This window comes from Clarias gariepinus, chromosome 1, assembly GCF_024256425.1.
Source record: "Clarias gariepinus isolate MV-2021 ecotype Netherlands chromosome 1, CGAR_prim_01v2, whole genome shotgun sequence".
NCBI lineage: Eukaryota > Metazoa > Chordata > Actinopteri > Siluriformes > Clariidae > Clarias > Clarias gariepinus.
Genome location: NC_071100.1, coordinates 17,667,221 through 17,682,703, shown reverse-complemented (window position 1 = coordinate 17,682,703; position 15,483 = coordinate 17,667,221). Strand labels below are relative to the sequence as shown.

The 15,483-nt window shown below is 40.9% G+C and overlaps 1 protein-coding gene across 1 annotated transcript in view; it reads left to right on the top strand.

Moving 5' to 3' along the window:
- Positions 1-12,838, top strand: part of LOC128520501 (Fc receptor-like protein 5) — a 54,864-nt gene extending 42,026 nt beyond the window's left edge. The window contains exons 11-16 of the mRNA XM_053494757.1: positions 1,793-2,062; positions 2,162-2,479; positions 2,703-2,966; positions 4,487-4,735; positions 12,330-12,446; positions 12,537-12,838. Of these exons, the coding sequence (XP_053350732.1) occupies positions 1,793-2,062; positions 2,162-2,479; positions 2,703-2,966; positions 4,487-4,735; positions 12,330-12,446; positions 12,537-12,595 (1,277 nt within the window). The 3' untranslated portion in view covers positions 12,596-12,838. The remainder of the gene's footprint in view (positions 1-1,792; positions 2,063-2,161; positions 2,480-2,702; positions 2,967-4,486; positions 4,736-12,329; positions 12,447-12,536) is intronic.
- The last annotated feature ends 2,645 nt before the right edge of the window (positions 12,839-15,483 follow it).

Genomic DNA, 15,483 nt, shown 5'->3' with positions numbered 1-15,483 from the left:
AGCTGTTTTTACACCTGTGTTATTGGCTCAGTGTGAGATTTACAGTCAGTTACTGGTTGCTCAGTCATTTTCATGTTTACAGTAAATGATGGCGATAACTTTACAAGTATTATTAATATTTATCTCTGTGTGATGAGTGTTACGTTCCCTCGTATATTTGTTGTTTTTGGTATTGTTTTTTTTTTTTCCCTATCTGTTTCTTTGTCTCCTCTCTCTAAAGTGTACTGCAGGTTCAGCACAGTGTTGTCCGGGGTTCGCCAACCCTCCAATGAAACCAGACCTGTCGTTATAAAAGAGGAGGGGCTCCCTTGACTTGCCGTCAGTCGTCCTGCTTTCCGGCCAGCGGGCGGCTGTCCATTTTGTGTTGACTGCGCTATGGTTTTGTGGTGAATCTAAGCCTTGCCGTGTTTAGTCTGTATTCTGTCTTCGGTGGCTATCAGTTAGCCTGATTTTGCTTTAGCTTGTTTAAACCTTCGAACACTCGAGACGTATGAAACACCTGCTACTGAATGACGTTTGTAACGAACCTTAAGCACTGCTTTGCCTTGATTAATCCAGCTTTATTGTTGTTTAAGTCTGGCTGAAATACCCAAGAGAAAGGAGACAGGTAAACTGGTAACTTAGAACTTAGTTTTTTGTTAATAGCAGGTAGGGAGTGACCACCATCTTTGTATTTTTGTTTTATTAGTTAGAGTAGTTTAGTTTGGGCGCCGCATGCGCCGAAGCTTCCGGTTTCTTTTCTACATTTTTTGTTTGGTAGTTAGAGTATTTGGGTTGGGGTTTAGTTATCAGAATTTCTTTTGCTTTTGATAATTTCTTTGTTTTGGTGTCACTCCGTTTTCTCCTTTCCCTTTAATTTCTCTTGTTTCACATTTTTGAAATTGGTTAAAATAAAAGTGCTTTTATCTTTATTCACTTGCCTCACGAATTCCCTTCATGGTTTACCCCTGTGGCAAAAACATCTCACTTAAATGTTACAGATCATCCCCATTAACATCTAACACGTAACAATGAGCTTTTGATTGTTATATGCTGCCAAAGAAACACACACAGCATAAAGTTACATATTTTAAGACACTTAAATGTGCAGGTTGGCGGTAGCTGATGTAGTGTTTTGTGCTGGATTGTGAGCTCCTGATCCGACCTCTAGCCTTCCTTATTGACTGTGGTAACTCCTTTACATTTACAGCATTTGGCAGACAATGATATCCAGAGAGACTTAGATTTTATTCTCATTCTATATCTGAGCAGTTGAGGTTTAAGGGCTTTGTTCTGGAGCCCAACAGTGGTATCTTGGTGGTGCAGGGGTTTGAACCTTAAACCTTCTGATCAGTCCAACACATTAACCACTGAGCCACCCCTGACCACCTACTTCATATTTGTATCTTTGGAAATGGTCAGGTCTGTTCATCAGCTCATGGGGGGGGGGGGTGTCCTCAGGTAGAGGCGGGGTTATTCTAATGAGAGCTCGCTGTAGAAACAGGCTAAAGATCTGAGCGAATCGTTTTCTCACATGATTTGAAGCCACCTACCAAAAAGTGACTACATTGTTTAAATTCTCAGTTTTTGGGCTGGTAATCACTTCAGATACCCGAATATCTATACAGAAGCACTGAAATGTATTGCTAAAGGTGTTTATTTAGTTAAGAAATTTGGTATATATATATATATATTACATGTGATTTATGTGCACTGAATGTAGTTCTAAATACCATCTCCAAATGTTACTTCTGATTTTAATAACAGTGCTGATATTTAATTCGAGTATGACAGCGGTGTACTTTTCTTACAGTGAGTCCTAAAGCTGTGGTGAGGATAAACCTTGATAATCATGTGTTCAGTGGAGAGAAAGTGACCCTCAGGTGTGACATACAGGGAGGAGGAGACAGTGTGTGGACGTACAGCTGGTATAAGAATAACACACTCCACCCAAACACAACACAGGAGTTCAACCTCAGCTCAGTTACAATTGATAACGGGGGTAAATACACCTGCAGAGGGAGGAGAAGCAGTGACTCTCAGAGCTCAGAGATCAGTGACGCTCTTACACTCACTGTATCAGGTCTGTGTGTTTTCTTTTATTTTGACACAATTATATGTGGCAAAATTTGCCAACCTGTATGAATATATAATGTTTTTTTTTTCCTGTATTGTCCATCAGACCCAGCAGAGACAGTAGTGAGTGTGTCTCCACTGAGCTGGCTGACTGAAGGAGACTCAGTGACTCTAAGCTGTGAGGTTAAACACTCCTCTACAGGCTGGACATTCAGCTGGTACACAGATGTTCCCTACAGAGACAGTCAGGGTTCCCTCAGGTACAGGACAGCGCTCCTCTCAGACAGCAGCAGAGGATCTGGAGGCTCCTACACTCTCAGTCCTGTTACTCTAAATCACACAGGAGTTTATATGTGCAGAGCAGAGAGAGGAGAACCAGTCTTTCACACACACTACAGCAAACCACAGCCACTGTGGGTCACTGGTGAGGAAATACATCAACAATAATTGTGTGTGTGTGCAACTTAAACAAAAATACAGTTGTGTTACTACTACAACTACTACTAGTAATAATAATAATCATCACAATCTATAATGAAGGTCTATCTATGAATCTATCAAGAATACATCACCCATGCTTAATCTGTTTTGTTCATAATCATAATAAAATTATATTATAGAGATCTAATATATTGTGCTTGTTACAGTTGAGTCTCCTCCAGTGTCTCTGATCATCAGTCCCAGCAGAACTCAACACTTTACTAATGACTCTCTCTCACTGAGCTGTAAGGACCAGAGAGACTCTACTGGATGGACAGTGAGAGGACACACAAATGAGACACTGTTTAATTGTTCATCAGTTTCAGGATCTACATGTAACATCAGCTCCCTCTCTACATCACACACTGGAGTTTACTGGTGTCAGTCTGAATCTGGAGGACGCAGTAATTCTCTCAACATCACAGTGCACAGTGAGTCTTTAATTGTATTTATTAGTAATACATAACATTTAAAAAATATATTTTAAGGTATGGTATATAAATGAACTGATATTTCCTTCTGCATCACTGCTTTGGTTAACAAAATGGAATAGTATATCTTATGTACAGTATATTTTAATGTTAGTTCATCATCAAACATTTTTTCTTCCTGGAGCGCCAGAGGATCAATAAGATCATTAAGACGACAAGCATGAAGACCAAACTCAGTCCTATAATTACACCAGCGAAATCAAAAGCTGATATTGGGGAAAGAAAGGAACCGAGATAATCATTTAAACACTGCATATTAAACACATCACATTGTTAAAAATCTAATGTATAGAATAGTTTTTATTGATTTTAACATCACAGTGCACAGTGAGTCTTAAATATTCTCATCAGTAAAACATTAATATGCATAAATTAACATTTTACAAAATAACATTATGTTTTTTAACAAACATGGAATGAATTAAGAACTGACCATAAGATATATTTATAATTAGTTCTTAATTTATTCCATGTTTGTTAAGATTATGATGATGTTTGTGTAGCAGGGAGGAAGGTACAAAATACAACATGGTCCATAACAGGGTTTAATTTAACCTTTAATATTTATAATATTCTAAATAAAAATCCACCACAAAGAATAAGTGCTGAAGTACTGAAGGAAACAAATTAATAGGAAATGTAGGTAAAATTATGTAGAGCCTGTAGGTCATATAATTACTACATTTCTTATTAAATTAAAAGGTAATATGGATTCATCAGCCATTTAACAGGTGATTATAACAATACAATGTGACATGAAATATGGCTCCAAACCTGTTCTTCTGTTTCAGTCTCATACTGTAAGTTCTTTCTTGTCATAATTATGAGCATAACTTATTATACATACCAAGTCCCAGGAAAAAAGAAAAGATACTGAATACAGAGCTGGAGTCTACACAGCCAAACTATTTACAGTCATGTCCAAAGTTATTTTTATATTTAATATATTTAATATATTTAATGCACGTGTACAGACGTATTTAATGCACATGTACAGACGTATTTAATGCACGTGTACAGACGTATTTAATGCACGTGTACAGCATATTTAATGCACGTGTACAGACGTATTTAATGCACATGTACAGACGTATTTAATGCACTTGTACAGACGTATTTAAAGTATCATACCTTTTAAATGTGCAAAAGTCTGAAGTCTTTAATGTAGGGAAACCTAGCAAACTCACAGTGTCTTAGCCATGTCTCAGAAACTGGACATGACGCACTAATAAACTACTAAATTATTCATAACTCAAATCACCCAAAGTGCAGTTTAACACCAGATTTGATGTGATGGGTAAGATTTTCGACTTTTATCTATTCTTACACAAATTTCTTGAATATGGCAGTGTGGCCGTACGGTAACGTCACATGATGGAGATCAGTAGAGTCCTGTATGTTAGAACTACACTTGTATTTGAGACTCTGGGTTTTCAGTCTTGTCTTTCTCTTTCCTACAGATGGTGATGTGATCCTGGAGAGTCCTGTCCATCCTGTAACTGAGGGAAATCCTCTGACTTTACGCTGTTTATATCGCAACACAAAGATCTCAGACTCTGGTGCTGTTTTCTATAAAGATGATTCAGTTCTCCAGAAGCAGACTACAGAAGAGATGACCATCAGTAGTGTCTCAATGTCACATGAAGGTTTCTACCACTGCACACACCCAGAGAGAGGAGAGTCACCGAAAAGCTGGGTTTCAGTCAAAGGTAAGGAAACCACGGCTTCTTACTTGTGTTAGATTTTTTTACAATACAGATCATCCTAGTCCATGTTTACTGGCCTGTTCTGTAAAACAACTTTCATGTTCTTTTTTTTTTGTGTTTAATAAAGTTAAAGTCTGAGTTTATGCCTTTGTATCATTTCTATTTTAAGAGTTACATGATTTAGTAGGATTCCTAAAAAGAAGTCAGAATTTATAAAATATCATGTGGAAAACAAATTCACAGAGGTGATAATTAAACTTCTTTAAATATGTATTTACTACACATATAATGTGGTTTTCTACATTTGTCTGGTAAACACACAGTATGTTAGACAGAGCCGGTCCTGACTGCCCAGTGACCTGACCTGTGAGCCATGAGAACCATTTCCATTTCCCACAGATTCCTACCAGCCCATTTCCTTTTACATATAACAATACTTTTATTCCTTTTTTTAGTTTATACATTTTAAAACACTATACTGAATATTTACTGGCGTTTCTTTGGAGAAATGTGCATCTGTGTTGCCTCATATATCAGAACTTTCAGCTAATTTAAGTTCAACTGGACCTGTATACATACTGCATAGTGTTAATTTAACACTGGGTGTTAGTTTATCAAGGCTAATTCTGTTGTGTAGTTAATGAACAATTTTAATTCAGTATTTAATTCCATTATGCATTAATCCACAGACAGGCAGATTATAGAGAATAGTCTAATTAGTGCATCATCTTAACCAGTTGCGGCTGGTGCAAAAATATTTTTGGGGGGGCGCAAACAAAATAAAAATTTGACTTTTAATAATCGCCTGTAAATAGCCATAAGAAGTGCTGAAAAAATTTACGTGCCTACATAGACACTCATTTGTCCGGCGCCCTGCGTACACAAACACAAATGAACGTAATACAGTTTTTAGCACCAGCACATATGGCCTCTCCATATCCATCATTCTGGCAGTGAAATGTTACAGAGCTCGAAGTAAGAACTCAGTGTTCTTCATTAACCATAAAATTAAACCCCAACATTTAATAAAAGTCTCATCTGAAGTGCTCATATTATTTTACAGCTGAACCTAATGAGGACAAAAGACCAGACACAGTGATAGAGGCCGAAGCATCTTCCTGAGTCTTTCAGGCTTGCTGTAATTTATATATATACTGTATATATAATATATATATATATATATACAGTATATATATAAATTTATATATATATATATATATATATATATATATATATATATATAATATTTTTTTTATAAGTTAGCTTTTTAAAAACAACAGTCCCAAGCGTAACATAAGACATTTGTGCATGTGCTCAGTCACATAGGCTACGTTTACACTGCAGGTCTCGATGCCCAATTCTGTTCCCTTTCAAAGGCTACACTCGATGCTGCGTGAAAACGCTATGAGAACATCTTGTCATCTTGTCATGTTGCCGGTTGTGAAGCATGTGTGTACCAAACACGCCAAATTTTTGGCTTTTATAACCTCGGTCAGGTGACGTCATCTGATAGGACGCACCTGCAGGTTATAAATAGGAGCCGGAACCGGAAACATTCCTCAGATTCTTGTCTTCACCTAGTTGTGAGCGTGTGTGTCTAACCAGCAAAAATAAGTGTTTAACTCACCGATAATGACAGAGTTTAAACGAGATGTCCCTCCGTGTGTATGTCCATATCAGAGGGCGATCTCTACACTTTACTGCTTCGATTAAGTGCTACGCGCGCGCCTCGCATTCCGAGCCGCCGCGCATTCCTGGGGCTTAAACTCGTGCATCCGGCAGAGCAGTGAGAGACGGATTTAAAACTCCTTTCTTTCGCGTTCTCATCGGATCAGGAAATCCCTCTTTCCGCTCTCAAGCGCGAGCTGCGCTTCTTGTGAATGGGCAAGGATAAACATCCTCTCTTGCTTCCGCGGAGATGGTAATAGCCTCTAAGCACTTAAAAATAAATAAATAAAAACATAGACGGCAAGTTCTGTCGGGTGGCCGGGGGCGGAGCCTCAACGACGCTCTCTCCCCTTTTCTTAGCAATCTCCATATGAGTTAACCCTTTCATGGAGTAAGCTGTATTCATCCCGTGTTTTCCTGCCATCAACTTATTTATTTTTTTTAATTATATGATGAGACCCAGATAGAAGAGACGCTTCCAGGCTATCTCTCTTCTGGGACATCATCCTTCCTGAAAAGCTATTACTTCCTTTCAAGCTGTGTAGACTTTTTATCTTCCCTGGAGGGGAAAGCTTTTCAGGCAGCAGGAGACTTGAGTACTGGCAGGGCTCTGCAAGGTAAGGCGTATTGGATTTACGCCGGGCCACAGACTTGTCTCTTCGTGCAACAAAGCAGACGGCTTGTGCTATCGGCCGTTTTATGGCTGCTATGGTCTCCGCGGAGAGGCACTTGTGGTTGAATCTCAGGGGCATTAAGGAGAAGGATTGTGTATTCCTCCTCGATGCCCCATCTCGCCTCCCGGCCTACTTGGCGATGTCGTTAACTCGGTTGCCACTAGGTTCATGAGGCGAAGTTTATAACAAGCCTTCGGGAAATTCCTTCCCCGCCTTGCTCAAGAGTCGGGACTGTCGGCCACCCAGTCTCGACCGGGTCTGACTGTTGCGAGGCATGAAACACACAAGGAAAGTGTTTTTGAGCTGGGCACCCCCTCGCAAGATTGGGTTGCGTCACGCAATCCGCCTCAAAAGAGGTCAGACTGGCATATTGTCTTCACAAAGAAGCCCTAAGGTTCATGTTCCCAGGACCGTGGGGGGTGGCCCCCCAATAAGGAGAGGCACGCAGAATTCCTTTTAAAGAATGAAGTGTTCTCCCTGGCACCCCCAGGAGGTTGGTGTTCTTGCTCTGCCACCACTGGTGTTTCGGGCAGCTCCAGTCTCCAATAAAATGTTAGTTCTTCGGGTTTTTCCTGCCGTGTTCCAGGATGCCGGACATCTAACATCCCCCCCGTTTAACCAAGCCGCTGAGCTTTGCAACTTTCTGAGAAACTGGCAGCGTGGAAGCTACTGCCAAGTATATCTCCTTGGGTACTAAGCACTGTACAGAGAAACTACAGGATTCAGTTCTCACATCACCCTCCGCGTTTCAATGGCATGGTATCCACTTCCATGAAACCGGAAAGTGCAAGAGCAACGGGGGGCTGCGTCCAATTTTTTAGATTTTGCGGGCTTTACCGCTTTCTAAAAATAAATCAATGGAAATATTGCCACAACACAGGAGGTTCCTGAGGTTCGCTTTCGGGGGGCGAAGCATACCAGTATCGGGTCCTTCCATTTGGTCTAGCTTTTTCACCCGCACATACACAAAATACATGGATGTAGTTCTGGCTCTTACGACTCCAGAGCATCCGTATTGAATTACATGACTGGCTGGCTCAGTCTCAGTAGCTAGCGCTTCGACATCAGCATGTCGTTCTAGCTAATCTTTGTTTCCTAGGATTGAGATCCAATGCCATGAAAGCATGCTCTTTCCTGTTTAAAGGACAACATTTTTTTGTGTCACATGGAATTTGAGCGTAAGCGGGCACAGCTGTCTCCCGCTCGTGTCAAATCCATTCTCAACACCGTCAAGGAAATCAAGCTAGACCAGAAAGTGACCATCACTTTCAGAGATCTTAGCTCTCATGGCAGCTGTGTCCACGGTGACACCTTTGGACCTTCTGCACATGAGAGCATTTCAGTTGTGGCTAAGAACCAGGGGATTTTACTCTAGGGCCAATCCCCAATAAGGGCTACGCGCCAGGTGCTTCGTACCCCTCCTATGTGGTTCAGACCCTGGTTTCTGACTCTGGGTCCCACTCTAAGTTCGTCTTGTCGTCGCAGATGCTAATGACAGACGCTTCCCTCATGGGCTGGGGTGCGGTCTTAAATGACCGTCCAGCCCAAGGGAGCTAAAGAGGCCATCTTTTTGCGCGGCACATCAATTGCCTCAAAATCATGGCTCTATTTCAGGCCCTAAAGCACTTCCTCCAGCAGTTGAGACTACCATGTCCTAGTGCGGGTGGACAACACTATGGCATCATATATTAATTGCCAGGGCGGACTCTGCTCGCGCCACTAAATAGCTAGCGCACCAGATTCCTGTCCCTCAGGGCGATTTACATTCTGGGAAAATTTCATGTAGCGGAGATGGACCTCTTTGCCTCGCAAGATCAGCAAATGTCCCCTTTACTACTCTCTGACTCTAAGTCAAGCTGGTCTTCCAGCCAGCATAATTAGGACTATTCTAAGTACTAGGACTGCCTCCCCTCAAATAGAATGTATTTGAAAGTTTGTGCATGACGGAGCAGGTAGACCCAGTCCACTGCCGAATTGTTTCAGTGCTGGAGTTTCTGCAGAAAAAAAAAATAAAAATTTGTCCTCTGGCTTGTGCCCCTTGTTGAACCACTAGAGTCAGCGCCTCAGGTTTCTGACCCTTAAGATGGTTTTTCTAAATGGTGTTACCTCTCTAAGAGGATCGGACATCCCTATTGTTTTTGAAGCCTTCTGTCCTCCGCCTTTACAGCTTCGGAGCAGGAGAGACTTCACTTACTGTGTCCAGTACGTGCTCTTCAGATTTACATCCACCGCATTAGCCAGTGGCGTAAGTCAGAGCAGCTTTTACATGTTTTGAAGCCGTAAGCTGCGTGAGAGATGCTATTGCCCTCTCCTATGAGGCGTGTGGGTTCACTTCGCCTCTAGGAATCAGGGTTCATTCAACCAGGGGAATAGCCTCATCAATTGCACTAGCAAGAGCTATTCCTTTGCAGCAAGTCTGTGATGTGGAGGGTTGGTCCTCTCCGCACACATTTGCCAATATGCATCCTATTGTTTTGAAGCCTTCTGTCCTCCGCCTTTACAGCTTCGGAGCAGGAGAGACTTCACTTACTTCAGATTTACGTCCACCGCATCAGCCAGTGGCATAAGTCAGAGCAGCTTTTACATGTTTTGAAGCCTCAAGCGGCGTGAGAGATGCTATTGCCCTCTCCTATGAGGCACGTGGGCTCACTTCGCCTCTAGGAATCAGGGCTCATTCAACCAGGGAAAACGCCTCATCAATTGCACTAGCAAGAGGTATTCCCTTGCAGCAAGTCTGTGACGCGGAGGGTTGGTCCTCTCCGCACACATTTTCCAATATGCATCCTATTGTTTTGAAGCCTTCTGTCCTCCGCCTTTACAGCTTCGGAGCAGGAACACTTACTTTATCCAGTACATGCTCTTCAGATCGGAGCACTTACTTTATCCAGTACATGCTCTTCAGATTTACGTCCACCGCATCAGCTAGTGGCGTAAGTCAGAGCAGCTTTTACATGGTCTGGGGCCGCAACGGGGGGTGGCCCCCACTTCACTGGGCTATTGCCCTCTCCTATGAGGTGCGTGGGCTCACTTCGCCTCTAGGAATCAGGGCTCATTCAACAAGGGGGATCGCCTCATCTATTGCACTAGCAAGAGGTATTCCCCTGCAGCAAGTGTGTGACACGGAGGGTTGTCCTCTCCGCACACATTAATTACATTTATAGTTTGGATGTTCATGCTACTCCGGGCCCATGGGTCCTCGAGTCAGCTACCCAGAAATAGTTCTGAGACCTTCTCGGCCTTGTGCGCACACGCTACACAACCTTGGAGTCCAGACACTTGCAGTGCGGCGGCGTTGGTACTCTCGTCCCCATAGCGTTTTCACGCAGTATCGAGTGTAGCCTTTGAAAGGGAACGTCTCGGGTTACTTTGCTGTAACCCTGTTTCCTGAAAAAGCGGGAACGAGATGCTGCGTCCCAATGCCGCACTGCCTATGTGACCGGACGTCCGTTCAGACAAATCAATCTGAGGAATGTTTCCGGTTCACTCCTATTTATAACCTGCAGGTGCGTCCTATCAGATGACGTCACCTGACTGAGGTTATAAAAGCCAAAAATTTGGCGTGTTTGGTACACACATGCTTCACAACCGGCAACATGACAAGATGTTCCCATAGCGTTTTCACGCAGCATCTCGTTCCTGCCTATTTAGGAAACAGGGTTACAGCAAAGTAACCCGAGAGGATTTGTTGCCTATATCTGATTTTTTTGACCGTCTGTTTACACGTTCTTTCAACTATGACTCATTTCCGATACACGTGTTTACTCTTGCCATACCATCTGAAATATTGCGCATACTTAAAGGGAGGTTCTTGCGCTCCACACTAGCCAAGATAGACAAAGGTGAAGTATGCTTGACGCTCTGCGATATATGCAAAGTTCGCAAACGTCTCCTTGGTTTTAAAACGGAGGAGAATGAAAAAACTGCATAATTGCAGCCTGCGCATATGCTTCATTCACTAAATACTGATTTTTTTAATGTTATTTAACCCAAATCAATTTTAAATGGGAGCGGGAGCGGGGGCGGGGGGGGCGTGCTTTTCCCTTTCCATGTCACCTGCGATGTTATAATTCCACACGCGCTTCCATGTACAGAACACAATGACTCAGGAAATCCGATCTGTCTGTTTACACGACAATCACATTAGCACATATCTAATTTATATCTGATTTATTTCCACATATGAAGGAGGCCTGAAACCGATCTCGAAATATCGGAATGCATGCATTTTTTTTCCTGTTTACATGGACTTAGAACATATCCGATATGTGTCACATACGAGCAAAAAATCGGAATTGAGTCACATTTACCTGACAGTGTAAACGTAGCCTAAGTGTAGTTTTGGTCATGTGGCGTCTGTAAGGTGGTTTGTTATTTTGCATTCCTGATATTTTTGTATTTGTATTACAGTGGAACCTTGGATTGTCAGTAACTTGGTCTCCGAACGTTTTTTGCAAGACAGGCAACATTTTCGTTAACTTAACAAGCGAGCAAGGTCTTGATATACAAGTGGTATGCATGCGCTTTGTCTGCCGAGCATACCATACTATATATAAATTAAACTTTAATGTATTTGAGTAGTCAATGGGCTGCTTGTATAGCAGTACAGATTTACTGAAAATAACCTGAATAACCTGAGTCCCCTGAAAATAACTCTACCTGAAGCCATTACTGTCTTAGATGGCATCAAAAGTAAGTACACCCTAAGTGATAACAGCTGTACATCTTTAACCATGCAAAGTCACATGACCTGTTCATGTGTTTGTCAGTGGTCAAGTATGTCTCCAGACCTGAACCCTATTGAGCACCTGTGGGGCGTCCTCAAGCAAAAGGTGGTGACGCACCATGTGTCTAACATCTAACAGCTCTGTGATATCTTCATAGATGAGAGGAAGAGAATACCAGCAACAACATGTGTAGCTCTGGTGAATTCCAGGCCCAGGAGGATTAAAGCTGTGCTATATAACAATTCTGCTCACACAAAATATTGACACTTTGGACACAGTTTTGACATGTTTATTTGGGGTGTACTTATTTTTGTTGCCAGTTATTTGTACAATAAAGTCTGCATGTTGAGTGATTGTTAGATAACAGTAAATCTTTACTGCTATACAAGCTACTCTAAAGTATATCTAATTTTCATTTATATAGTATTGTCCCTTGAGAACATATAATACAGTGGTTGCTAAAATGTGAGGGGTGTACTAACTTTTGTAAGATACTGTATAATTTTACCCATACTGTTTTTCCCCCTCCAGTTCTCTCACATGAAAAAGCCCCACAGTCGGTACTGAAGCTCCTCAGCAGTGTGGTAGCGGCCTCTCCGTATGTGCTGGTGACCATCATTCTGGCAGTGAAATGTTACAGAGCTCGAAGTAAGAACTCACAGTGGTCTTTATTAACCATAAAATTAAACCCTAACATTTAATAAGAGTCTCATCTGAAGTGTTCATATTATTTTACAGCTGAACCTACTGAGGACAAAAGACCAGACACAGTGATTGAGGCCGAAGCATCATCCTGAGTCTTTCAGTCACGCTGTTTGTTGTTTTTTTAAATAAATTAGCTTTTTAAAAACAACAGTCCCAAGTGTAACATACAACATTTGTGCATGTGCTCAGTCACTAAGTGTAGTTTTGGTCATGTGGCGTCTGTAAGGTGGTTTGTTATTTTGCACGCGTGTTTATTATTACATTGTGACCTTGTGGGCGTAAAGCAAAAGCAAGTGTCATTCGAGAGGTTCCTTGTTAAAGATCCACAGTTTATCTGTCAGAAAGCAGTGATTCCATGTGTGTGTGCTCACAAGTGTTATTAGATAAGTCCCTTGTTAAAGAAGTTACCCGACAGGGCAACGTTTCCGTTGGTGTGTGTGTGTGTGTGTGTGTGTGTGTAAGACAAGTGAAGGTAGGGGGGAGGGAGGGAGTTGTTCTATACGGTAGCCCCCTCCCTCCTCTTGTCTTATTTCAGCTACACACACATGCACGCACAAACACATACACTAACAGAAACAGCTCTGTCAGGATTATTTTTAAAGGTAAAGTGCAGGGTAGTTTGTTTTATTTTTACTTTATATTTTGCATTAATTATTTTTACATACATTTTTTGGGTTGTGGAACGACTCATTGGAGTTTCCATTATTTCTTATGGGGGAAATTTGCTTGGATATATGAGAATTTTGATATACAAGCACACTTCTAGAACAAATTATGCTCGCAATCCAAGGTTTACTGTACTGTATGCATTTATTGCATTTATAAGATTTACTTTGTGTCATAGATTTAGCTTGTGTTTTAGCTTTGACATTTACTTAGTTTGATTATTTATTTTAACTATAGTCAGTATTTATTAAATTTATCATTTGGATAAATATACAGTATGGTTTGATGTTAAGTTATATATTTTATAGAGTAAGGCCTGTTTTGTAATGTTTTATAAAGTAAATATCTAGGTAGATGCATTTTTTTGTTTAAAAAATCTAAGCCTGAAGTTACTTGGTTGTACTATACTTTTAATAAATAAAAGATTAAAAAAGTCAAAGCTTCATCTGTCTTTTTTTCCTTTTAATGCTGATGGAACTCATCCACTGCATACCAACAGGTGATTTTTTTTTTTGGCTGGCATCACATGGCTCATAGTCAACACGTGATAGTCTTCGGCCCTCCCTGACTGGTAATGATAGCATTAATGAGGGAGGGTCTAATCATTTTGAATTGGACATGACTAAAAAGGGAGAAAATCTGGAGAAAAAAAATGTTGTAATAAAACTAGGTCTTGTTCACACTTAATTTAGTGAAAACAGAGTTCTGATTTAAGTTCTACATAAACATGAAACACAAATGATTATTTAAAAAATAATAAAATAAAGTAAAAATGTAGTTGCTCTTTAATTATTTACTTATTATGTAATCTGGTTCAGGCTATTATAATTTTTTTGTTATTTAAAAAGAGTGATAGATGACTGATTACAGTACATTTATAGGAAGTGGGAACATTCACACACTCCCTCATTGTCTATACCGCTTTATCCTGTATACAGTGTAATGGGCAGCCCGGAGCCTATCCCAGAAGACTTGGGGCACGAGGCGGTGTACACCCTGGACAGGGTGCCAGTCCATTACAGAGCACACACACATTCACACACTACAGGCACATCAGTTAGCCTAATCTGCATGTCTTTGGACTGTGGGAGGAAACCAAAGAACCTGGAGGAAAGCCACAAAGCACGGGGAGAACATGCAAACTTCTTCGAACCTCCGATCGAACCCGCAGACTGAGCACATTTAGAGCATGTTATGTTGGTTTAATATGCCCCATCCTTGTTAAGCACATGTTTGTAGGCCCCCAAGTGGCGCAGCAGGAAAGTGCTCACCCGAACATCTGGATGTTGCGTGTTTAAATCACGATTGATGCTGTAGCCTCCCAAGGTGGGAGCTCTGTCAGAGGGGAGGGATGGAAGGCACTTGGAGCTTTCACATCAATTATAGCTCTACACCCAATTATCGCCATCTATGAGCTCATGCAAGTGGATATGTGCTGTCTCCTGATGGTGAAAAATGGTTACGACTAAATTAGGAAGAACATCAGGAAAAAGCCTGAACCCTGCACAAAAAAAACATGTTTGTCAGATTAACAAGAATATGCATACTCTGCATGCTTACAAAAGAAAGAAAGAAAGAAAAGCTACGAGCATGTAGCAGGTGTTAATGTAGGTGTGAATAAACCTTTCAAACTTTGTTTCCACTCCACATCATGCCTGATAACAAAACCACCAACATCCATATCACACGCTTGTGGGTTAGAAAGAAAATGATGAAATAATAAGCAGGCCTGGCACAGCTTAAAAAGGCTGTTCACTTTTTTCCTTTTTCTTTTGAGCATCAGGCAGTTAAAACATTTGCAGTTGCAGGTACTGTAAGGTTTATTATGGCCAGGCAAACAATCCAAAACTTAAAAATAACACTACTCTGAAAACACCACTAACCCTGAAAATCAGCCACAGAATATTATTTCTCATCTACTTTTAGCTGTTTAAAATTAAATTTAACATTAAAACATAAAAATAAAAATAAAAACACTGTATGGGAGAGCAAGCTAACAAAAATTAAGTGACCGTTACACTTCAGTTCAACTGTGACTTTTATTGTAAACACAAGGTGCTGAAAACAAACAGTGTAGAAAAAGTCATTAGAACTGTAACTCTTGCAATAAATGTTAAATGTGAATGTGTTATTCAGATTTAAAGCCCAAAGTTCACAGATTTTTGTGTTTTAGTCTTGAATAAAGGAGAGACAGAGTACTACGGTATAGTACCTATGGGGCCTGGTGCACCTTCTTCAAAATCCTCACAGAGGAGTGACGCTGTTACATTAACTATAGCAGGTTAGTATTAAATGTTGTCTATCCCACTAACAG